Source organism: Xenopus laevis, chromosome 2L, assembly GCF_017654675.1.
Source record: "Xenopus laevis strain J_2021 chromosome 2L, Xenopus_laevis_v10.1, whole genome shotgun sequence".
Lineage (NCBI taxonomy): Eukaryota > Metazoa > Chordata > Amphibia > Anura > Pipidae > Xenopus > Xenopus laevis.
The window spans coordinates 171,096,208-171,122,920 of record NC_054373.1 but is presented as its reverse complement, the minus strand read 5'-3'; the positions used below and the strand labels follow the sequence as shown (position 1 = coordinate 171,122,920).

General features: G+C 41.4%; 1 protein-coding gene across 2 annotated transcripts in view; it reads left to right on the top strand.

The window, feature by feature from the left end:
* Positions 1-26,713, top strand: part of LOC121400059 — a 75,936-nt gene that overhangs the window by 32,805 nt on the left and 16,418 nt on the right. The window contains exons 1-3 of one of the 2 annotated variants that reach the window (XM_041582688.1): positions 17,168-17,395; positions 19,951-20,111; positions 23,882-24,023. In XM_041582688.1, coding sequence (XP_041438622.1) covers positions 17,352-17,395; positions 19,951-20,111; positions 23,882-24,023 — 347 coding nt within the window. In that variant the 5' untranslated portion in view covers positions 17,168-17,351. Of the gene's footprint in view, positions 1-17,167; positions 17,396-19,950; positions 20,112-23,881; positions 24,024-26,713 lie in introns of those variants that run through there. The other variant, XM_041582687.1, reaches the window with a different exon arrangement.

Below are 26,713 nucleotides of genomic sequence, written 5' to 3'. Positions count from 1 at the left end.
AAAGGGGATGACGCAGTAAATAATTGGTTTCATACATAAACATGAAGGAATCTGCATATGAAGGTGCCACATTAGACCCCATTGCAGTCCCCAAGAGCTGCAATAATTTTTTTTTTCAAATTTAAAAATATTCTTGTATAGTATAAAGTCCAAGATATTACAAATTCAATCGGGGGACCCTTGTAAGAAATGTTTTCACCCATTAGTTTCCCGGCTGCTTCAATACCAGCCTTGTGTGGTATGCATGTATATAGACTGTGTACGTCCATAGTGACAAACCAGAAATGTTAATGATCAAAATCCACACTATCTATAACAAGTACAGGGAACCCACTGCAGATATATATATATATATTCGCAAAAAGGGGATCAGCACTACTCAGGTCTTAAAAATTAAATAGAATTTATTTAGTAAAATAGCAGCAGACTGACGTTTCGGCTGACTCCTCAGCCTTTCTCAAAGTGGCTATTTTACTAAATAAATTCTGTTTAATTTTTAAGACCTGAGAAGTGCTGATCCCCTTTTTGCGATTGTATGGGGATGTTTGTTGATCGTGCACCCAGGCAACTTATTGCATCTTATCGAGAGTGCCGGCTCCACATGGCTTTGTATATGTATATATATATATGTGTATGTGTATATATATATATATAAACATTCACAAAGTACCTGCACTCCTTCCTTGTTGGAGAGAGTGGGTGCTTGGTAAATCAGAGTATACAATGTTCAAAGTGGACCAGCACACCAAATCTTCAATCAAAAAAGGTTTATTTCAACATCACTCAAGTGTCCAACATTTCGGCCCACATTGGGGCCTTCGTTTCGGCCCACATTAGGGCCTTTATCAAGGATAAAGGCCCCAATGTGGGCCGAAACGTTGGACACTTGAGTGATGTTGAAATAAACCTTTTTTGATTGAAGATTTGGTGTGCTGGTCCACTTTGAACATTATATATATATATATATATACAGTAAGTTAGGTTGAAAAAACCTACCCATCCATCAAGTTCAACCTTTGAACTCTATCTTAACCTGCCTATCTGCCAGTTGATCCAGAGGAAGGCAGAAAACACCCATCTGAAGCCTCTCCAATTTGCCTCAGAGGGGGGAAAAATTCCTTCCTGACTCCAAAATGGCAATGGGACCAGTCCCTGGATCAACTTGTACTATGAGCTATCTCCCATAACCCTGTATTCCCTCACTTGCTAAACACCATCCAACCCCTTCTTAAAGCTATCTAATGTATCAGCCTGTACCACTGATTCAGGGAGAGAATTCCACATCTTCACAGCTCTCACTGTAAAAAAAAACCCTTCCCAATATTTAGTCGGAACCTCTTTTCTTCTAATTGGAATGGGTGCCCTTTTGTTAACATAAATGATGATGGTTACTAGTTTAACACTGGACAGCTGGTTTCTGCATCTCATACCTAGACTTCAGTGAAGCATCGCCCTCCTGTGGCCAGATTTCAAGGACATATTGTAGTGTAGCGCAGAAACCTCACTTTTGTATACTTTAATGCCCAGCAATGAAGCCAGATATGGGAGCACATTTTTTTTTTTAACACAAATGAGAAAGATACAGGTATAGGATCAGTTATCCAGAAACACGTTATCCGGAAAGCTTTGATTTACGGGAAGTTCGTCATTCATAGACTCAGTGTTAAATAATTCAAAATTTCTTTCTGTAATAACAAAACTGTACCTTGTACTTGAGCCCAACTAAGATATAATTTTAGGTATGAAGTTCCAAATTACATAAAGACCCCTTATTCAGAAAACCCCTGGTCCTGATCATTCTGGATAACCTGTACAGGGTTGGACTGGAGCATTGAGGCCCCACTGGGTTCCAAAGTTCTGGGGACCCCAGCATGCATTAGCATCATCGTTTTCTTCTGGGGGCCAGCCTATTGAGGGAGCCAATCTGGGCCGGGGCAGGCCCATGAGGGTCGGGGCCCACCGGGATTTTTTCTGTTGTCCCGAACCTGCACTTATGCTTTTCAGTAGTCAGAATGAACCAGTAAATTACCCCTAAAAAGAAGATAAGGGCCAACCATCTCATGGGACACATGATTACTATGGATGGTTAGAAAACTGGAAATACACATCTATCTTTAGACCCACTTACACAGCATGGGGATGGGGCAGATTGTGGGTCTCCATTACTAACAATGGGCAGATTTTCCCCAGAGAGAAGTTACCCTTGAATTAGGGTCTGATGGGCTGTAGCACTGACTCCTATCAGGACACATAGCAGTTAAAAGTGGTGTTATTGTCCATGGAAGCAGGAGGAAAGCATGTATTTGTTATCGTGCCAACACACATTCAAATCAGCCTTGTGAAGTGCTCAATAGGCCAGGCGCAGCTCCGTGCCAGAGTTGGCCGAACAAAGGCATATAAATCCACCTGTTCCAAGAGAAAAGATTAACAGCGCTGCCATCACAGGATAACCTGATAATAAACTCTATATAAACAAGACAGGTATAGAACCCACACGCTTATTACTTGCCAGTAAATCTCTGCAGGTGATACTGTGAATAGGAATGCTTTTATGCATTAGAGGGGTTGTTTACCTTTTTAGTACGATGTAGAGTGATATTCTGAGACAATTTGCATTTGGTTTTCATTTTGTATTATTTGTGGTTTTCGAGTTACTTAGCTTTATATTCAGCAGCTCTCTAGTTTGCAATTTCAGCAATCTGGTTGCTAGGATCCAAATTGCTCTAGCAACCATGCATTGATTTGAATAAGAGACTGGAATATGAATAGGAGAGGCCTAAATAGACAGATGAGTAATCAAAAGTAGCAATAACAATACATGTGTAGCCTTATAGAGCATTTGTTTTTTAGATGGGGTCAGTGACCCCTATTTGATAGCTGGAAAGAGTTGGAAGAAGAAGGCAAATAAAGAAAATTATAAAAAGAAATAATGAAGACCAAATGAAAAGTTCTTTAGAATGTTTAGTAACATACTAAAATTAACTTAAAGGTGAACAACCCCTTTAAAGCATACCTCCCAACATTTTGGACGGCCATTTTGTGGCCACACCCCCTTATTACCATGTTCATTTTACAAAATTTGGCAGGTTATGAAAGTTTGAACATATTTCTGTGGGGGGTTTTTTCAGTTATAATAGTTTTGCTAATGAAGGTGAATTGCCCTTTAAGCTGTTAGTCTAACTTTTCCCAAGGGACCTGTTATTTTATAGTGTTACAATTACTTATGGTATTTGATAAGTTAGAAACTTTGTTTCTTTTTCTGGCTGTTCAGTGCAGAGAAAAATGGGACTTTCCAGTACAAATGAGGGACTGCGGGTTGATCTGTCAAAAGCGGGACTGTCCCTATAAAAACGGGACAGTTGGGAGGTATGCTTTAAAGGACAATGTCAGAAGGTAACATGACATGGGAATAATTGATATTTTAATTTTTAGGTTAATGACGGTGGCCCGAGTGTGACCACCCCATTCCTGCCTGTTGCCTCTCTCTGTTCATATGAATGGGAAACAAGCTGCCTATAGCAGGCACTGGCAGAGTAAAGTGGAGATTGCTTGATAGAATGGCGATGAGTTGACTTGACATTTTTGAGGGGTCACAATGATTCAACTCACCCAGTCACCCACTGTCTGTATCTTGCACATGAATCTACATGAATCACATGAATCTACATTTATCCCCATCATTGAAATGCATTGAAGTGTCACCTGAATAATCAGAAGCAGTCGCGCTACGGCAATCTGTCGTGTGTCTGGCCTGGGGCATAATGGGGGTGTGGGTGTAGCCAAGAGGCATCGGATCTAACGGTATTCGTGTTTGTAGTCTGGTGGTCAAAGCAGGCCAGAGGCAAGTTGAGCATCTTGGTTCTTCCTGAGAGACGCATTGCCTTCAAACACCTTGTGTGGCCATTATCCTTAGGGGCAGGACTACACGTCCGATTCCGCCGCACTGCGCAAAATCGCAGGCGTCACGTCCGATGCGACGGAAATAAGGTAAGTAATAGAATTGTCGGATCGTGTCGCATTGTTGATGCGACACGACTTTCGGATGCAGACGCTGCACTTTGGCGTCTGCATCCGACAGTCGTGACGCATCAACAATCCGACACGATCTGACAATTGAATTACTTACCTTATTTCCGTCGCATCCGACGTTACGCCTGCGATTTTGCGAAGCGAATCAGATCGCGGTGGAATCGGCTGTGTAGTCCTGCCCTAGGGGGATTTCATTTTGAGTGACATTAAAGGAGAAGGAAAGGTTAAAACTAAGTAAGCCTTATCAGAAAGGCCCATCTAAATATACCAGTAAACCCCCAAAGTAATGTTGCTCTGAGTCCCCTGTCAAAAGAAATACTGTATTTCTTTCCTTCTATTGTGTACACATGGGCTTCTGTATTAGACTTCCTGCCTTCAGCTTAAACCTCATTGCCCTGGGCAAGAGCATGCTCAGTTTGCTCCTCTTCCCCCCGCCCCCTCCCTTCTCTGCTGTAATCTGAGCCCAGAGCAGGGAGAGACTCAGGCAGGAAGTGATGTCACACCACATTAATACTGCAGCTCCTATTCTAAACAAACAGAGAGTTTCTAGAGCTTTTTACTCAGGTATGGTAATACATTCTACAGAATAAATATAGCACTCTAGCTTGCACTATTGCAGCTAATCTATTGGCAATAAATGCCTCCATAGCTTTTCCTTCTCCTTTAAAGGAGAAGGAACCTAGTCGGCGCAAAAAACCCTCCCCCCCTCCCGTGTGTTGCCCACCCTCCCTCCCCCCCCCTGTCCTACCTGTCCCGCTGGGGAAAAATGCCCCTAACTTGTTACTTACCCTTCTCCGCAGGTCCAGTCCACGGAGTTCACAGGCACCATCTTCTTCCACGCGATCTTCTTCCTGCTTTGACTTGCGTTTTGGCGCATGCGCAGTAGGAGCATTTCGCCGGTACGGATCTGCTGCGCATGCTCCAAAAGTCACTACGTTTTCCAATTTCGTGACTTTTGGCGCATGCGCAGTAGATCGTACCGGCAAATGCTCCTACTGCGCATGCGCCGGTCAAAGCAGGAAGAAGATCGCCCATGTATGTATAACTTAATTTGTAATGCCCAAAGATACAACGCTTATAATGTACGTAGTACAACATACGGAAGACAAGTATTCTAATAAATTCAGTAAGTATACATACACAGAGATTAGAACATTCATAAAGTAGGAAGAAACACAGGCAGAAATCACTGCAAAGTGCGTTTATTCACACTGTTTCACAAGGATGACACGTTTTTGCAATTTCCCCTCCCTTTGGATGGACTGGTGGACTTTGGAGTATTTATGAACAGTGATCACAAACTACTTGAATAGGAGCTATATGCATATTTGCAATTAATTATACTAATTGTAAAAGAGGAATCTGAGGAGGGTCCAATGGTGATGTTTGGTTAATAAATCTCGCTCTCACTTTTAACACTTACACTTGATGAAGGGTTTGACACCCGAAACAAGTCGTGTGAATAAACGCACTTTAAATAATTTTTTAGTCTGAATAAATGCACTTTGCAGTGATTTCTGCCTGGGCTTCTTCCTGCTTAATGAATGTTCTAGTTGTACTAAACGTCTGGACGGGACGTGTAAGAAAAGCCGTGCTAGAAGGTTAGTCCGTGTATGGGTAAGCAGTTATACACATAGAATAATTGCCATCTGGTATAAACTAGGGATGCACCGAATCCACTATTTTAGGATTCAGCCGAATTCCGAATCCTTTGTGGAAGATTAGGCTGAATACCAAACTGAAATTAGGGGAGAAAAAATGTAAATTAGGGGAGAAAGAGAACCGCACGTGCAGCTCACGGTTAGAAATTTTTGAATTACTTGTTAGTTTTACAAAAAGTCGCATGGTTTTTTTCGGATTTGGTTGTGCCAGGCATTTGGATTTGGCTGAATCCTGCTGGCAAAAGGCAAATCCTGAACCAAATCCAGGATTCGGTGCTTCCCTAGTATAAACGCTGTAGGAAGGAGGTCCCTGTCACATAGAGCTTGCAATCTATGCCAATGTAAGAGCACGGTTTACATTACATGATGCCCCTGCCTGAAGACCTGCCAGCAAAAGCGGAGATTTGTGTAACCAGAACTGCGGAGGAAAGGATACAAATATTTAGTTTAAAAATCCATAAACATATAAAAGCTTACAACACATTTTACACCTATTGTATAGTGTAATAACTGTTGGCACATTTTTTTAACCATATAAATAAAATCATCAGTCCTTGCTCATTGGTAAGTAGTAGTAGTGCCCCTTGGCTGAACTTGGGTTGCATGTCAGACCCATTCCGTGAGTGAAACAGATAAAAGTAATTGGAGCCTTTTTTTTTTTTTTGTTTTGTTTTTTTTTTTCATGTCACCACTAGGGATTGCTAATGGGTTGGAAAGCAGCAGCTCACGAGTAAACACGGAAGAGATTGAATGTGAATAGTTAGTGGGGTGGGAGATTTACCTTTACCTTCATGGATTATCAACTCAGCTTTATCTAAAACTGCGTGGGAGTACGGGAGTAAACTGATTGGTGCCTACATACATCATAGGATTTGTGTGTGCGTTAATACAGTCAATATTCAATCATATGACTGTGTCTATCAATAGATAGGAGTGATACGGTCTATGGAAGAGACAAAATTTGGCAGGTTATGAAAGTTTGAACATATTTCTGTGGGGGGTTTTTTCAGTTATAATAGTTTTGCTAATGAAGGTGAATTGCCCTTTAAGCTGTTAGTCTAACTTTTCCCAAGGGACCTGTTATTTTATAGTGTTACAATTACTTATGGTATTTGATAAGTTAGAAACTTTGTTTCTTTTTCTGGCTGTTCAGTGGCAGAGAAAAATGGGACTTTCCAGTACAAATGAGGGACTGCGGGTTGATCTGTCAAAAGCGGGACTGTCCCTATAAAACGGGACAGTTGGGAGGTATGCTTTAAAGGACAATGTCAGAAGGTAACATGACATGGGAATAATTGATATTTTAATTTTTAGGTTAATGACGGTGGCCCGAGTGTGACCACCCCATTCCTGCCTGTTGCCTCTCTCTGTTCATATGAATGGGAAACAAGCTGCCTATAGCAGGCACTGGCAGAGTAAAGTGGAGATTGCTTGATAGAATGGCGATGAGTTGACTTGACATTTTTGAGGGGTCACAATGATTCAACTCACCCAGTCACCCACTGTCTGTATCTTGCACATGAATCTACATGAATCACATGAATCTACATTTATCCCCATCATTGAAATGCATTGAAGTGTCACCTGAATAATCAGAAGCAGTCGCGCTACGGCAATCTGTCGTGTGTCTGGCCTGGGCATAATGGGGGTGTGGGTGTAGCCAAGAGGCATCGGATCTAACGGTATTCGTGTTTGTAGTCTGGTGGTCAAAGCAGGCCAGAGGCAAGTTGAGCATCTTGGTTCTTCCTGAGAGACGCATTGCCTTCAAAACACCTTGTGTGCCATTATCCTTAGGGGCAGGACTACACGTCCGATTCCGCCGCACTGCGCAAAATCGCAGGCGTCACGTCCGATGCGACGGAAATAAGGTAAGTAATAGAATTGTCGGATCGTGTCGCATTGTTGATGCGACACGACTTTCGGATGCAGACGCTGCACTTTGCGTCTGCATCCGACAGTCGTGACGCATCAACAATCCGACACGATCTGACAATTGAATTACTTACCTTATTTCCGTCGCATCCGACGTTACGCCTGCGATTTTGCGAAGCGAATCAGATCGCGGTGGAATCGGCTGTGTAGTCCTGCCCTAGGGGGATTTCATTTTGAGTGACATTAAAGGAGAAGGAAAGGTTAAAACTAAGTAAGCCTTATCAGAAAGGCCCATCTAAATATACCAGTAAACCCCCAAAGTAATGTTGCTCTGAGTCCCCTGTCAAAAGAAATACTGTATTTCTTTCCTTCTATTGTGTACACATGGGCTTCTGTATTAGACTTCCTGCCTTCAGCTTAAACCTCATTGCCCTGGGCAAGAGCATGCTCAGTTTGCTCCTCTTCCCCCGCCCCCTCCCTTCTCTGCTGTAATCTGAGCCCAGAGCAGGGAGAGACTCAGGCAGGAAGTGATGTCACACCACATTAATACTGCAGCTCCTATTCTAAACAAACAGAGAGTTTCTAGAGCTTTTTACTCAGGTATGGTAATACATTCTACAGAATAAATATAGCACTCTAGCTTGCACTATTGCAGCTAATCTATTGGCAATAAAATGCCTCCATAGCTTTCCTTCTCCTTTAAAGGAGAAGGAAACCTAGTCGGCGCAAAAAACCCTCCCCCCTCCCGTGTGTTGCCCACCCTCCCTCCTCCCCCCTGTCCTACCTGTCCCGCTGGGAAAATGCCCCTAACTTGTTACTTACCCTTCTCCGCAGGTCCAGTCCACGGAGTTCACAGGCACCATCTTCTTCCACGCGATCTTCTTCCTGCTTTGACTTGCGTTTTGGCGCATGCGCAGTAGGAGCATTTCGCCGGTACGGATCTGCTGCGCATGCTCCAAAAGTCACTACGTTTTCCAATTTCGTGACTTTTGGCGCATGCGCAGTAGATCGTACCGGCAAAATGCTCCTACTGCGCATGCGCCGGTCAAAGCAGGAAGAAGATCGCCCATGTATGTATAACTTAATTTGTAATGCCCAAAGATACAACGCTTATAATGTACGTAGTACAACATACGGAAGACAAGTATTCTAATAAATTCAGTAAGTATACATACACAGAGATTAGAACATTCATAAAGTAGGAAGAAACACAGGCAGAAATCACTGCAAAGTGCGTTTATTCACACTGTTTCACAAGGATGACACGTTTTTGCAATTTCCCCTCCCTTTGGATGGACTGGTGGACTTTGGAGTATTTATGAACAGTGGATCACAAACTACTTGAATAGGAGCTATATGCATATTTGCAATTAATTATACTAATTGTAAAAGAGGAATCTGAGGAGGGTCCAATGGTGATGTTTGGTTAATAAATCTCGCTCTCACTTTTAACACTTACACTTGATGAAGGGTTTGACACCCGAAACAAGTCGTGTGAATAAACGCACTTTAAATAATTTTTTAGTCTGAATAAATGCACTTTGCAGTGATTTCTGCCTGGGCTTCTTCCTGCTTAATGAATGTTCTAGTTGTACTAAACGTCTGGACGGGACGTGTAAGAAAAAGCCGTGCTAGAAGGTTAGTCCGTGTATGGGTAAGCAGTTATACACATAGAATAATTGCCATCTGGTATAAACTAGGGATGCCACCGAATCCACTATTTTAGGATTCAGCCGAATTCCGAATCCTTTGTGGAAGATTAGGCTGAATACCAAACTGAAATTAGGGGAGAAAAAATGTAAATTAGGGGGAGAAAGAGAACCGCACGTGCAGCTCACGGTTAAGAAATTTTTGAATTACTTGTTAGTTTTACAAAAAGTCGCATGGTTTTTTTCGGATTTGGTTGTGCCAGGCATTTGGATTTGGCTGAATCCTGCTGGCAAAAGGCAAAATCCTGAACCAAATCCAGGATTCGGTGCTTCCCTAGTATAAACGCTGTAGGAAGGAGGTCCCTGTCACATAGAGCTTGCAATCTATGCCAATGTAAGAGCACGGTTTACATTACATGATGCCCCTGCCTGAAGACCTGCCAGCAAAAGCGGAGATTTGTGTAACCAGAACTGCGGAGGAAAGGATACAAATATTTAGTTTAAAAAATCCATAAACATATAAAAGCTTACAACACATTTTACACCTATTGTATAGTGTAATAACTGTTGGCACATTTTTTTAACCATATAAATAAAATCATCAGTCCTTGCTCATTGGTAAGTAGTAGTAGTGCCCCTTGGCTGAACTTGGGTTGCATGTCAGACCCATTCCGTGAGTGAAACAGATAAAAGTAATTGGAGCCTTTTTTTTTTTTTGTTTTGTTTTTTTTTTTCATGTCACCACTAGGGATTGCTAATGGGTTGGAAAGCAGCAGCTCACGAGTAAACACGGAAGAGATTGAATGTGAATAGTTAGTGGGGTGGGAGATTTACCTTTACCTTCATGGATTATCAACTCAGCTTTATCTAAAACTGCGTGGGAGTACGGGAGTAAACTGATTGGTGCCTACATACATCATAGGATTTGTGTGTGCGTTAATACAGTCAATATTCAATCATATGACTGTGTCTATCAATAGATAGGAGTGATACGGTCTATGGAAGAGACAAAATTTGGCAGGTTATGAAAGTTTGAACATATTTCTGTGGGGGGTTTTTTCAGTTATAATAGTTTTGCTAATGAAGGTGAATTGCCCTTTAAGCTGTTAGTCTAACTTTTCCCAAGGGACCTGTTATTTTATAGTGTTACAATTACTTATGGTATTTGATAAGTTAGAAACTTTGTTTCTTTTTCTGGCTGTTCAGTGCAGAGAAAAATGGGACTTTCCAGTACAAATGAGGGACTGCGGGTTGATCTGTCAAAAGCGGGACTGTCCCTATAAAAACGGGACAGTTGGGAGGTATGCTTTAAAGGACAATGTCAGAAGGTAACATGACATGGGAATAATTGATATTTTAATTTTTAGGTTAATGACGGTGGCCCGAGTGTGACCACCCCATTCCTGCCTGTTGCCTCTCTCTGTTCATATGAATGGGAAACAAGCTGCCTATAGCAGGCACTGGCAGAGTAAAGTGGAGATTGCTTGATAGAATGGCGATGAGTTGACTTGACATTTTTGAGGGGTCACAATGATTCAACTCACCCAGTCACCCACTGTCTGTATCTTGCACATGAATCTACATGAATCACATGAATCTACATTTATCCCCATCATTGAAATGCATTGAAGTGTCACCTGAATAATCAGAAGCAGTCGCGCTACGGCAATCTGTCGTGTGTCTGGCCTGGGCATAATGGGGGTGTGGGTGTAGCCAAGAGGCATCGGATCTAACGGTATTCGTGTTTGTAGTCTGGTGGTCAAAGCAGGCCAGAGGCAAGTTGAGCATCTTGGTTCTTCCTGAGAGACGCATTGCCTTCAAACACCTTGTGTGCCATTATCCTTAGGGGCAGGACTACACGTCCGATTCCGCCGCACTGCGCAAAATCGCAGGCGTCACGTCCGATGCGACGGAAATAAGGTAAGTAATAGAATTGTCGGATCGTGTCGCATTGTTGATGCGACACGACTTTCGGATGCAGACGCTGCACTTTGCGTCTGCATCCGACAGTCGTGACGCATCAACAATCCGACACGATCTGACAATTGAATTACTTACCTTATTTCCGTCGCATCCGACGTTACGCCTGCGATTTTGCGAAGCGAATCAGATCGCGGTGGAATCGGCTGTGTAGTCCTGCCCTAGGGGGATTTCATTTTGAGTGACATTAAAGGAGAAGGAAAGGTTAAAACTAAGTAGCCTTATCAGAAAGGCCCATCTAAATATACCAGTAAACCCCCAAAGTAATGTTGCTCTGAGTCCCCTGTCAAAAGAAATACTGTATTTCTTTCCTTCTATTGTGTACACATGGGCTTCTGTATTAGACTTCCTGCCTTCAGCTTAAACCTCATTGCCCTGGGCAAGAGCATGCTCAGTTTGCTCCTCTTCCCCCGCCCCCTCCCTTCTCTGCTGTAATCTGAGCCCAGAGCAGGGAGAGACTCAGGCAGGAAGTGATGTCACACCACATTAATACTGCAGCTCCTATTCTAAACAAACAGAGAGTTTCTAGAGCTTTTTACTCAGGTATGGTAATACATTCTACAGAATAAATATAGCACTCTAGCTTGCACTATTGCAGCTAATCTATTGGCAATAAAATGCCTCCATAGCTTTCCTTCTCCTTTAAAGGAGAAGGAAACCTAGTCGGCGCAAAAAACCCTCCCCCCCTCCCGTGTGTTGCCCACCCTCCCTCCCCCCCCTGTCCTACCTGTCCCGCTGGGAAAATGCCCCTAACTTGTTACTTACCCTTCTCCGCAGGTCCAGTCCACGGAGTTCACAGGCACCATCTTCTTCCACGCGATCTTCTTCCTGCTTTGACTTGCGTTTTGGCGCATGCGCAGTAGGAGCATTTCGCCGGTACGGATCTGCTGCGCATGCTCCAAAAGTCACTACGTTTTCCAATTTCGTGACTTTTGGCGCATGCGCAGTAGATCGTACCGGCAAAATGCTCCTACTGCGCATGCGCCGGTCAAAGCAGGAAGAAGATCGCCCATGTATGTATAACTTAATTTGTAATGCCCAAAGATACAACGCTTATAATGTACGTAGTACAACATACGGAAGACAAGTATTCTAATAAATTCAGTAAGTATACATACACAGAGATTAGAACATTCATAAAGTAGGAAGAAACACAGGCAGAAATCACTGCAAAGTGCGTTTATTCACACTGTTTCACAAGGATGACACGTTTTTGCAATTTCCCCTCCCTTTGGATGGACTGGTGGACTTTGGAGTATTTATGAACAGTGATCACAAACTACTTGAATAGGAGCTATATGCATATTTGCAATTAATTATACTAATTGTAAAAGAGGAATCTGAGGAGGGTCCAATGGTGATGTTTGGTTAATAAATCTCGCTCTCACTTTTAACACTTACACTTGATGAAGGGTTTGACACCCGAAACAAGTCGTGTGAATAAACGCACTTTAAATAATTTTTTAGTCTGAATAAATGCACTTTGCAGTGATTTCTGCCTGGGCTTCTTCCTGCTTAATGAATGTTCTAGTTGTACTAAACGTCTGGACGGGACGTGTAAGAAAAGCCGTGCTAGAAGGTTAGTCCGTGTATGGGTAAGCAGTTATACACATAGAATAATTGCCATCTGGTATAAACTAGGGATGCACCGAATCCACTATTTTAGGATTCAGCCGAATTCCGAATCCTTTGTGGAAGATTAGGCTGAATACCAAACTGAAATTAGGGGAGAAAAAATGTAAATTAGGGGAGAAAGAGAACCGCACGTGCAGCTCACGGTTAAGAAATTTTTGAATTACTTGTTAGTTTTACAAAAGTCGCATGGTTTTTTTTCGGATTTGGTTGTGCCAGGCATTTGGATTTGGCTGAATCCTGCTGGCAAAAGGCAAAATCCTGAACCAAATCCAGGATTCGGTGCTTCCCTAGTAATAAACGCTGTAGGAAGGAGGTCCCTGTCACATAGAGCTTGCAATCTATGCCAATGTAAGAGCACGGTTTACATTACATGATGCCCCTGCCTGAAGACCTGCCAGCAAAAGCGGAGATTTGTGTAACCAGAACTGCGGAGGAAAGGATACAAATATTTAGTTTAAAAATCCATAAACATATAAAAGCTTACAACACATTTTACACCTATTGTATAGTGTAATAACTGTTGGCACATTTTTTTAACCATATAAATAAAATCATCAGTCCTTGCTCATTGGTAAGTAGTAGTAGTGCCCCCTTGGCTGAACTTGGGTTGCATGTCAGACCCATTCCGTGAGTGAAACAGATAAAAGTAATTGGAGCCTTTTTTTTTTTTTGTTTTGTTTTTTTTTTTCATGTCACCACTAGGGATTGCTAATGGGTTGGAAAGCAGCAGCTCACGAGTAAACACGGAAGAGATTGAATGTGAATAGTTAGTGGGGTGGGAGATTTACCTTTACCTTCATGGATTATTCAACTCAGCTTTATCTAAACTGCGTGGGAGTACGGGAGTAAACTGATTGGTGCCTACATACATCATAGGATTTGTGTGTGCGTTAATACAGTCAATATTCAATCATATGACTGTGTCTATCAATAGATAGGAGTGATACGGTCTATGGAAGAGACAAAATTTGGCAGGTTATGAAAGTTTGAACATATTTCTGTGGGGGGTTTTTTCAGTTATAATAGTTTTGCTAATGAAGGTGAATTGCCCTTTAAGCTGTTAGTCTAACTTTTCCCAAGGGACCTGTTATTTTATAGTGTTACAATTACTTATGGTATTTGATAAGTTAGAAACTTTGTTTCTTTTTCTGGCTGTTCAGTGCAGAGAAAAATGGGACTTTCCAGTACAAATGAGGGACTGCGGGTTGATCTGTCAAAAGCGGGACTGTCCCTATAAAAACGGGACAGTTGGGAGGTATGCTTTAAAGGACAATGTCAGAAGGTAACATGACATGGGAATAATTGATATTTTAATTTTTAGGTTAATGACGGTGGCCCGAGTGTGACCACCCCATTCCTGCCTGTTGCCTCTCTCTGTTCATATGAATGGGAAACAAGCTGCCTATAGCAGGCACTGGCAGAGTAAAGTGGAGATTGCTTGATAGAATGGCGATGAGTTGACTTGACATTTTTTGAGGGGTCACAATGATTCAACTCACCCAGTCACCCACTGTCTGTATCTTGCACATGAATCTACATGAATCACATGAATCTACATTTATCCCCATCATTGAAATGCATTGAAGTGTCACCTGAATAATCAGAAGCAGTCGCGCTACGGCAATCTGTCGTGTGTCTGGCCTGGGCATAATGGGGGTGTGGGTGTAGCCAAGAGGCATCGGATCTAACGGTATTCGTGTTTGTAGTCTGGTGGTCAAAGCAGGCCAGAGGCAAGTTGAGCATCTTGGTTCTTTCCTGAGAGACGCATTGCCTTCAAAACACCTTGTGTGCCATTATCCTTAGGGGCAGGACTACACGTCCGATTCCGCCGCACTGCGCAAAAATCGGCAGGCGTCACGTCCGATGCGACGGAAATAAGGTAAGTAATAGAATTGTCGGATCGTGTCGCATTGTTGATGCGACACGACTTTCGGATGCAGACGCTGCACTTTGCGGTCTGCATCCGACAGTCGTGACGCATCAACAATCCGACACGATCTGACAATTGAATTACTTACCTTATTTCCGTCGCATCCGACGTTACGCCTGCGATTTTGCGAAAGCGAATCAGATCGCGGTGGAATCGGCTGTGTAGTCCTGCCCTAGGGGATTTCATTTTGAGTGACATTAAAGGAGAAGGAAAGGTTAAACTAAGTAAGCCTTATCAGAAAGGCCCATCTAAATATACCAGTAAACCCCAAAGTAATGTTGCTCTGAGTCCCCTGTCAAAAGAAATACTGTATTTCTTTCCTTCTATTGTGTACACATGCGGCTTCTGTATTAGACTTCCTGCCTTCAGCTTAAACCTCATTGCCCTGGGCAAGAGCATGCTCAGTTTGCTCCTCTTCCCCCGCCCCCTCCCTTCTCTGCTGTAATCTGAGCCAGAGCAGGGAGAGACTCAGGCAGGAAGTGATGTCACACCACATTAATACTGCAGCTCCTATTCTAAACAAACAGAGAGTTTCTAGAGCTTTTTACTCAGGTATGGTAATACATTCTACAGAATAAATATAGCACTCTAGCTTGCACTATTGCAGCTAATCTATTGGCAATAAAATGCCTCCATAGCTTTCCTTCTCCTTTAAAGGAGAAGGAAACCTAGTCGGCGCAAAAAACCCTCCCCCCCTCCCGTGTGTTGCCCACCCTCCCTCCTCCCCCCTGTCCTACCTGTCCCGCTGGGAAAATGCCCCTAACTTGTTACTTACCCTTCTCCGCAGGTCCAGTCCACGGAGTTCACAGGCACCATCTTCTTCCACGCGATCTTCTTCCTGCTTTGACTTGCGTTTTGGCGCATGCGCAGTAGGAGCATTTCGCCGGTACGGATCTGCTGCGCATGCTCCAAAAGTCACTACGTTTTCCAATTTCGTGACTTTTGGCGCATGCGCAGTAGATCGTACCGGCAAAATGCTCCTACTGCGCATGCGCCGGTCAAAGCAGGAAGAAGATCGCCCATGTATGTATAACTTAATTTGTAATGCCCAAGATACAACGCTTATAATGTACGTAGTACAACATACGGAAGACAAGTATTCTAATAAATTCAGTAAGTATACATACACAGAGATTAGAACATTCATAAAGTAGGAAGAAACACAGGCAGAAATCACTGCAAAGTGCGTTTATTCACACTATTTCACAAGGATGACACGTTTTTTGCAATTTCCCCTCCCTTTGGATGGACTGGTGGACTTTGGAGTATTTATGAACAGTGATCACAAACTACTTGAATAGGAGCTATATGCATATTTGCAATTAATTATACTAATTGTAAAAGAGGAATCTGAGGAGGGTCCAATGGTGATGTTTGGTTAATAAATCTCGCTCTCACTTTTAACACTTACACTTGATGAAGGGTTTGACACCCGAAACAAGTCGTGTGAATAAACGCACTTTAAATAATTTTTTAGTCTGAATAAATGCACTTTGCAGTGATTTCTGCCTGGGCTTCTTCCTGCTTAATGAATGTTCTAGTTGTACTAAACGTCTGGACGGGACGTGTAAGAAAAGCCGTGCTAGAAGGTTAGTCCGTGTATGGGTAAGCAGTTATACACATAGAATAATTGCCATCTGGTATAAACTAGGGATGCACCGAATCCACTATTTTAGGATTCAGCCGAATTCCGAATCCTTTGTGGAAGATTAGGCTGAATACCAAACTGAAATTAGGGGAGAAAAAATGTAAATTAGGGGAGAAAGAGAACCGCACGTGCAGCTCACGGTTAAGAAATTTTTGAATTACTTGTTAGTTTTACAAAAAGTCGCATGGTTTTTTTCGGATTTGGTTGTGCCAGGCATTTGGATTTGGCTGAATCCTGCTGGCAAAAGGCAAAATCCTGAACCAAATCCAGGATTCGGTGCTTCCCTAGTATAAACGCTGTAGGAAGGAGGTCCCTGTCACATAGAGCTTGCAATCTATGCCAATGTAAGAGCACGGTTTACATTACATGATGCCCCTGCCTGAAGACCTGCCAGCAAAAGCGGAGATTTGTGTAACCAGAACTGCGGAGGAAAGGATACAAATATTTAGTTTAAAAATCCATAAACATATAAAAGCTTACAACACATTTTACACCTATTGTATAGTGTAATAACTGTTGGCACATTTTTTTAACCATATAAATAAAATCATCAGTCCTTGCTCATTGGTAAGTAGTAGTAGTGCCCCTTGGCTGAACTTGGGTTGCATGTCAGACCCATTCCGTGAGTGAAACAGATAAAAGTAATTGGAGCCTTTTTTTTTTTTTGTTTTGTTTTTTTTTTTCATGTCACCACTAGGGATTGCTAATGGGTTGGAAAGCAGCAGCTCACGAGTAAACACGGAAGAGATTGAATGTGAATAGTTAGTGGGGTGGGAGATTTACCTTTACCTTCATGGATTATCAACTCAGCTTTATCTAAAACTGCGTGGGAGTACGGGAGTAAACTGATTGGTGCCTACATACATCATAGGATTTGTGTGTGCGTTAATACAGTCAATATTCAATCATATGACTGTGTCTATCAATAGATAGGAGTGATACGGTCTATGGAAGAGAAGGTTCTAATAGCAAATCCAGTGCGTTTCATATGGTAAGTAATCTGTCTGTCCAGCTGTCAAAGTAGGATTTTGGGAGTTGTAGTTGCAGAAAGTCGAGGAAGGCTGTGAATACTCCGAATCCTTGAAACCAATAGTTTTTGCACCCTTTTCTTACTGCTGTCTTTTAGAGCATACATTCCTTCAATAGGGCTTTCTCCCTGTTAGTATTAATAAAGGAAACCTCGGTATTTATTACTACAAAGTACATTGCAGCATGTCATATCTCGTTTAGATTGATATACAAGTGTTTGCAGGGCGGACTGGGGGGCCCGGGGCCCATCGGAGCTGCAATTCCTGGGCCCCCTCTGCCCCTGCTGTTTTGCTGCTTCATCGCACTGCGCCGCCACGCATGCGCATTCACTACATCTTTTGCCGCGACTGCCCAAAAAGCACAGGTTGTGGCTTGAAGAATCCATCAGAAGTGGGATCTGGGTTGGATCTGGGCCTGCGGGCCCCACAAAAGCCGGGTGCCCACCGGGTTTTTTCCCTGTGTCCCGCCAGCCCAGTCTGACCCTGTGTGTGTATGTATAAATAAATATATATATATATATATATATATATATATATATATATATATATATATATATATATATATATATATATATATATAATGCATACTAGCCATGAATATCCTATAAATTATATTCTTAGTGATGTCATTTCTGGCACATGACTCTCTGAAACTTTTGAAAATATAAACTTTTTTGAAAATATTAGGATATTAGAAATCACCTCGGAGTTCCATGAGCTGTATAAAACATTCAGCCTTCTGCCTCATGCTTTTATATGGTCTTGAAACTCCTCAGTAACTTATAATATCCTTATATTTTACAATAGGGGGTACTTTAATCACTATAACGGGAGATATTGATGTAGCAATAAATGATGTAGCAATATTTTGATGTGGAAATATCAGTACTGGCATGTTGAGGTATTCCCTTTATGGATCTACATGTTAACCAGTGTAGATGTAGCCATTCTTGGTTACTTTTAATTACGTTCAATTATATATCATTTTTCATATACTTCATACATATATATATATATATATATATATATATATATATATATATATACTTCTAATATATTTTTTAAGTATGTGGGTTGGATATTATGTTTTAAACACTTGCAGATGCACTGATTTATTATGCAAACATGTTCACATTATTTAATGAACACTGCTCACTATGTTTTTGTGAATTTATGTGATGATTTCTGTGTGCATCCTTTATCAAGGCCCTAATCTGGACCAAAACGTTGGATACACAATTATGAATAAAGAATAACGATTCACTTAGTTTGGAGTTCAGGTCCTTTGGAAAGATATATGGATTTCACTCAGCAGCCGGAGTAACTACAGACTGGCTCAGAGTGCAAATGTTTGGATGTACGGTAGAACCACCATTTTACATTTTTTTCAGGGACCTGAAAAAAATGGTGTGGGACCACAAAACAACAATGTAAAATGAGGGAACATTTTAAATAATTGGATGTAAAAATTAGGTTCTACTGTGTATATCCAGAAGTATCTGGACCCGAGGCAAGTAATATAGCGCAGTGTTGCCCCTAGGTTATATATATATATATATATATATATATATATATATATATATATATATATATATATATATATATATATATATATATATATATATATATTTATGCACAATGCTTGGGACCTGGGTTTTTCTGGATAAGGCATCTATCTGTAATTTGGATCTTCATAACTTAAGTCTACTAGAAAATCATGTAAACATTAAATAAACCCAATAGGCTGGTTTTGCTTCCAATAAGATTACAGACGCATGTAAGTGCTGAACGCAGGAAAAATGCAACATGCTGCTTCCTGCACTTACATGCATCTGTGTGAGTACAGCCGCATTGAACAGAATTCAGTGCATCTACTCCTGCGCTCCCCTGCGGCTAAACGCATTAAACCGGAATGCAGGGGAATGCAGCTTCAACCGCCCGTGAGTAAGGGCCCTTAAGGGGCTGTGGAGAATCCACCGGATATTGGGGATGGTGCTGTCTAATCCTTTAATGGTGCTGTTATAAACATTCACATGATAGGAAACCTGCAAAGATTTAAAATACATAATAAATAGTATCAATGGACCCCTGAAACCTTATAATTGTCCCATTGTTGCTCTATCCATCAGGATATTTGGCCAGTGGACTGGGGGGGTTGGTTCTGTAGGAGTTTAATGTAATTGTAATGTTAGTCTAAATTATGTTCATATTCTGTTGTAAAGTTTTCAATAAAAAACATAAAAACCCTTAAAATTTCCTGTTTCCTCTGGGGTTCAGTTGCCAAAATGCTTGTCCCAGTGTGTCTGTGTGTCTGTGTGTGTCTGTGTCTGTGTGTGCGCGACACATCTGCGCTTATCCACTGGCTCAGGTGTGTCATCACCAAGCCGAGTCTTGGCCGTGACAAAACATCTGGTCCAACAGGTTTCCCTTCCTCGTCTGTAGCATGCTTCATTACCATAGTAAACACGTAGCTTCCCAGACCATGGTGAGAAATCCTTTCTCTCTGGTTTAATTGCAGCAAGCTCCAGAGCAAGAAAAAAGACGGGAAATGGTTACACGCTGCGTCCGGGGAATGGTTTGAAGAAATCCAGAAAGAGAAATATAAGGACGAGCGGGATGTGAGGAGTCTGGTGAAGGATCCCCTTGCCTGTCGCCTGCAGGAGACAAGTCGTCTAATGGGTGAGTCAGTGTCTGCGCTGAGGTGGGTCTCTATCATTTCACTCATTCTCACTACAAACTGGTTCAGGGAGGCTGCAGACAGTGGGGATTTATAACGTTTGTGCAGGGCATATTTATTCACAAATGGTTTTTCCTGAACGCTAATATATTGCACTTTCTGTTTTTTGGGAATTCGCATTGTGAATACATTTTCGCAAATGAGAGGGGTTTTTGCATGAGTGCGCCCGCTGTGCTTGAAAATAGCATTGACGGTAACTTAAATTCACCATTTGCATAACTGTTTTGCAAATATTTTCTCCGCCACCGAAGCTGTGGCGGAATTCAAATGCCATTTGGGATTTTTGACATATTTAAAAAGCTCTTATAGACATTCGCAGTGCGCAAAAAAAATTCGCAATTCTGCTTGGGCAAATATATTCACTGTGTGGACCAATCTGCCCTGTGCGAAGTTTATAAATGAGCCCCAGCGAGATCTTATCTGCAAGTGACATGGGGCTGCATTTAGCAGAAAACACACAGGAAAGCAAATATTAGCAGAGATCATTCTTGCCCCCAGGGAGCTCAATCTGGACTTATTTATTTTTTTTAGGTTTTTTAAATGGTTACTTGGTGTGACCACTTTTTAGGGTGGTGGCACACAACCTGACAAATCTTCTTTACTGAGGGCAACTAATCTCCCCAAATGGCATACGAAGCGCTTTGGTTTTCAGAAATCGCACAAGGTTTCCTCGTTAAGCAACTTTCGGGGACTTCGGAAATGTATACCATCCTGCCTGCGATTCACATTCTTGCCGGCAGGAAGGCATTTGGGGAGATTAGTCACAGTAGAGAAGATTTGTAGTTGGGCGACTAATCTCTCTGTCTGCCACCACCTTTAAAAGTTAAAATAGGTGCTAACAACAGAATGACCTACTGGATGTTTTTCTTTGCCTTGTTAATATTTGTACCTGCAGTGATATTATTATAAATAATTGCCCTTGCTAGCTATAGTTCATCGAAAACTCTTATTGTGTGTTTGTTTTTACAATAAAGATGAGTAAAAGGGGGCTTGCAGTACGTTTGAGATTTCACAGCAGAGTCTGTTGAGGATAAACCTAGATCTGCAGAGGAAAGTACATAATAAGTTTAAACTGTGCCATGAACTGGCTCCTGCCTAATAAACGTTGCCATGAAAGGCTACTGCTTATTTATATACACTGTTCCTCTGTGTCTTGTAAGTGCAGAGAGGTACATTGCTGTTTATGTAGAGCTACCTGCTGAATACAGAATTGCAACGTAGTATTCATGTAGGGCTGCCCTGTAAATTTAGATATTCAGCACATTGCTGTTAAAAAGGTTATATATCTTTAAATTAACTTTTCGTATGATGTAGAGAATGGTATTCTGAGACAATTTGCAATAGGTTTTAATTTTTTATTATTTGTGGCTTTATTTGAGCTATTTAGCTTTTTATTTGGCTGCTCTCCGGCATGCAATTTCAGCAATTTGGTTGCTAGGCTCCAAAAGACCCTAGCAACCATGCAAAGGAGACTGGATTATGAATAGAAAGATGAGTAATTAAAAGTAACAATACATTTGTAGCCTTTTCTTAGCTGGGGTCAGTGACCCCTGTTTGAAAACTGGAAAGAGTCAGAACAACAAGGCAAATAATTTAAAAACTATAAAACAGAAAAAATGAAGACCAATTAAATTGAAAGCCATTCAATCTCATACATGTATGGGATCTGTTATCCAGAATGCTCGGGACCTGGGTTTTTTTGGATAACTTATGTTTCTGTATTTTATAAACATTAAATAAACCCAATAGGCTGGTTTTGCTTCCAATAAGGATTAATTATATCTTAGTTGGGATCAAGTACAATGCAAATACACTGCAATGTCTATGGGTCTATGGGAGACGGCCTTTTCGTAATTCGGAGCTTTCTGAATAATGGGTTTCCAGATAACTGATCCTATACCTGTACTAAAAGTTAACTTAAAGGTGATCCACCCCTTTAATCTTGGGGTGCCTTGTGAGTGCAACTTTCAGTATTTTGGTGATAACACTCGGTTGCCTTGTTGTGAATGCAAATCTGCAGCACTTTGCACTTGCTAGTTTGCAGGATATTGCTGTCTATACAGGGCTGCTTTGTCAGTGCAGATTTCAGCTCATTAGTTGAATGCAGAGTTACAGACTTTCAACTGTACAAAGCCCTCAGATTTCCTGGCCAATTGTAATGACAAGCTGCAACAGCCCTTTACTAGTGACTCACTTGTGCAAGCAGATTACTGAAACAGAAACCTTATCCACTGTATCTAACTACTGTACAAACTCAAAACTGCGTAAATGCAAGTGACCAAGAGTTTAGTTTAGTTTGGAATCTGATACATACCGACTCTATGGAATATTTACATAGGCTCTGGGTCTAGTAACCCATAGCAACCAATCAGATATTCACATTAAAACAGAAAATTAGAAGACAGGTAAATAATCCCTGCTGATTGGTGCTCTGGGCATTATAACTGGAGTACCTTGTGCATTTTTTTTAACTCCTTATTTAAAATAATCTCTCTCTCTCTCTCTCTCTCTCTCTCTCTCTCTCTCTCTCTCTCTCTCTCTCTCTCTCTTTATATAATACACATAATAATAATAGCGTGACAGAAATGACATCAGAACTCAACGTTTATAACTGATGACATCAGAACTCACCATTTCTAAGGATATAATTTTACAAGCTATTCATAGCTTTTGTGTATTATATATAAACTTCTAAAGGACCTGCACTCCAATATCAGTGAAATATTAGCTTTTATTCATTCTTATGCATCCAACTTTCGGCCCTTATTCAGGGGCTTTGTCCTTCATAAAGGGCCGACTAAGGGCCGAAACGTTGGATAGGTAGGCAACCAATCATATATTCACATTTAAACAGAAAATTAGAAGACAAGTATATAAGGGCCGAAACGTTGGATGCACTAGAATGAATAAAAGCTAATATTTCACTGATATTGGAGTGTGGTTCCTCTGGAAGTTTTTGTATGTGATATTTGACCCAGCACCCGAATGAATACCAAGACTGTGCAAGTGTTTATCTGTGTATATATATGCACTTATACATGTTCTACATGTAGCGCCTAATTATCACATACGTGTTTGTTTGTACTACATAGTGCTGACAGTGTAGAAGTAGAAATAGCATAACTTCACCTCTCGTTAATTTTGGGATCCCTTCCCAATATATTTAGGGTGAACCTATCATTATAGGTATGTTATCATTTATAAATTAATTACCCATTCATTTATGGGTTTTCATACTGCTTAATTAGCAGAGCCCTTCCCCCTAAGGAGCCCCAGTTATTAGTCCATTGACTGACTGTGGCTCTGGGTGGTATGCCCTGCCAAGTAACTAGAATGGGCCAACTAAATTCCATGGGGTATATTTATTAAAGAGTGAAGTTAGAGATCACCAGAGTCCATTAGTGATCTCTAACTTCTGCCACTTCCTATTCATTTCTTTGGGATTTTTAAGAGTATTTATCAATAGGTGAAAGTGAAAGTTCATCCTGTGATAAATATGCCTGTAAAAATCCCATAGAAATGAATGGACGGTGGCAGAATGTTACTCTAGTGGACTCTGGTGATCTCTAACTTCACTCTTTGATAAATATTCCCAGGGTCGGACTGGGCCCCAGCCCTCGTGGGCTCCCGCCGGCCCAGACCCCCTCTCCCGATCATGGCTCTTGTATATACATATTCTGTTCATAATGGCTTATTGTGATTGTTTTTCTAGACTTGGACGATTCAAAAATGTCAAGACTGGAAAACCTGCCGTCCTCCAAAAATGTTAACTCTGGGCCTTCATTTCTTGGCATCCGATCTCCATTCTCCTTCTTTGGGAAATTTGCAAAGCAAAATACAAAGCTTCAGGAGAGGTAATATCTGTCATGCCAACACCATAATTTTTGGTGCGTTTGCAATCTTCTACCTTCTGGCCACATACTTAATCTAGGGCCCGTTTGCAGTGCCACTCAGAATTGCTTAAAAGAACAGTAACACCAAATATTAAAGTGTTTTAAAGTAATGAAAATATAATGTAGTGTTGCCCTGCACTGGTAAAACTGGTGTATTTGCTTCAGAAAGACTACTATAGTTTATTGAAATAATCTGCTGTGTAGCCATGGGGGCAGCCATTCAAGCACAGGATACACAGTAGATAACAGATACATTCTGAAGAATCCTATTGTATACTACAGGACTTATCTGTTATCTGCTTTGTATCCTGTGCCTTTTCTCCTTTTTCAGCTTTAAATTGGTGCTCCCATGGCTAGACAGCAGCATGTTTATATAATACAAATTGTTGTGTTTCTGAAGCAAACATACCAGTTTTACCAGTACAGAGCAACAGAACATTATATTTTCATTACTTTTTAAGACGCTTTCATTTTTTGATGTTATTGTTCCTTTAATCAGGCACATGGAACATGGCCAGAGAATGCATCCAGTACCACAATCGCTGGTCAACTCACTGACTTGGTCAGGAAGGGAACAAAGATTTGTACTTTAGCCATTGGATTGCTACTGAGTTATAATAAATACTCTTTAAAGGAGAAGGAAAGCTAACAAAGCAGTTGATTGCCAATAGATTAGCCAAAACAGTGCAAGATTATATTTATTCTGCAGAATGCTTTACCATACCTAAGTAAACAGCTCTAGAAGCTCTCCCTGTTTGTTTAGGATAGCAGCTGCCATATTAGCTTGTTGTGACATCACTTCCTGCCTGAATCTCTCCTTTTTGCTCATAGCCCTGAGCTCATATTACAGCGGGGGGGGGGGTGAAAGGGAGGGGGAGCAAACTGAGCATGCTCAAGCCCTAGTCCTGGAGGTTTAAGCTGAAAACAGGAAGTCTGATACAGAAGCCCATGTGTACACAATAGAAGGAAAGAAATGTGATGTTTCTTTTGACAGAAGACTCAGAGCGGCATTACTAGGATTTACTGGTGTATTTATGTAGACTTTTCTGATAAAGCTTACTTAGTTTTAGTCTTTCCTTCTCCTTTATTAACTCTATAGGTAGAGTTAATAATAATACTGAGGATGGTCATCCTTTAATTGCCAGTTCCATTCACACCAGGAAGCATTTCTATAAAAAAGTGACACATTTAGAGCTGCAAATTCAACTGCGGCTGCACAGCGCTGAGTGCCACCGAGCCTGCTGAGGCTTGCACTTCCATGGAACATCCCGTACTCCTGCTAGTCACATAGAACTGCACTGCTAGTTGCATTGTGGGCCCTGCAATCAACCCCAGAACATCTGTGATGCCAGGCACCTCTCACTCACTGGGCAGCTCTACAGTAAGGGCCTTTATCCAGCACACGTTTATTGACCTGCAGCATTTTATTCAATTATAGTTCCAAACCCTGTTGTTCAGCTCACGCAACAGGTGTGTCCTCTGTCATTAACAAAATCTTGAAATAGTTTTATTACACACATCAGAATGGCTGTCCTTATTGGCCCTAAGGCCCTTAGGTGAAGTGTCATTTACCAGTTGTTATTGAACGACAATCCCATGCAGTTCTGGCTCAGTGGGTGACTGTATACACACATCATGTGCTTTGATTAGTTTTCTCTTTATTGCTCTCAGCATAGTCTTCACAGTGAATTGCTCAGTATGGGACCACTAGTCATATATAGTTCTGTCTGGAAATATTCTAAGGGGCAGATTTATCAAGGGTCGAATTGAGAATTCGAATTTTCGAGTCAAATTCGACTAGGGAACTATTCAAATTTGATTTGAGTTGTTCGCAGCCTTCCTGACATTCGAGTTTTCAGGTCGATCCCATTCACCCGAGTTTAACAAATTCGATTTTTTAAATAAATTTTGATTGGTCGAATTTCGAGTTTATGGGAGTTTTTAAAAACTCGCATGAATTCGAAATTTGACCTTTGATAAATGTGCCTCTAAGTGTATAAGAAGCACAGGTTTCCTCCCAACTTCTAATGACATACAGACAGGTTAGCTGACTCCTGATAAATATCTGATGCTTAAATCTATATTCATGGGATGTCATGGCGGCAGGGCTGCTATTAGAAATCACAGGGCCCCGTACAACAACATATTCAGGACTCCCTGGGCCCCCGCTCACTCCAACCCCCAGACCCCATCCCTGATCCAGCCCAAGCCACACCACAGTTAAAAGTCAGCACAGACATTAGCGCTAAAAACGATATGAAAGGCCATTGATGGTCAGGGTCCTATAAGTTAAAAAAAAAAATGTTTGCGCCAGGGCCTCCTTTACGAGTTAAAAAAAACATTGGGGCCCCAGAGAATATTTTAAAAAAAAATTGGTGGCAGGGGTCTGTAAAGTATTAAAATAATACATTGGTGGCTAGGGCTTTAAAAAAAAAAAAAATAAAACACATTGGTGTTCAGTAGAACTGAACTCGTGGCTTCAGGACTTCAAGTTTGGCTTTTTTTCGGCTCTTTTTGTGGCTTTGGGACGTCAAGTTCGGCTCTTCAAGAACAGGATACACAGTAGATAACAGATAAGTACTACTATAGTTTATATAAACAAGCTGCTGTGTAGCCATTGGGGCAGCCATTCAAGCACAGGATACACAGTA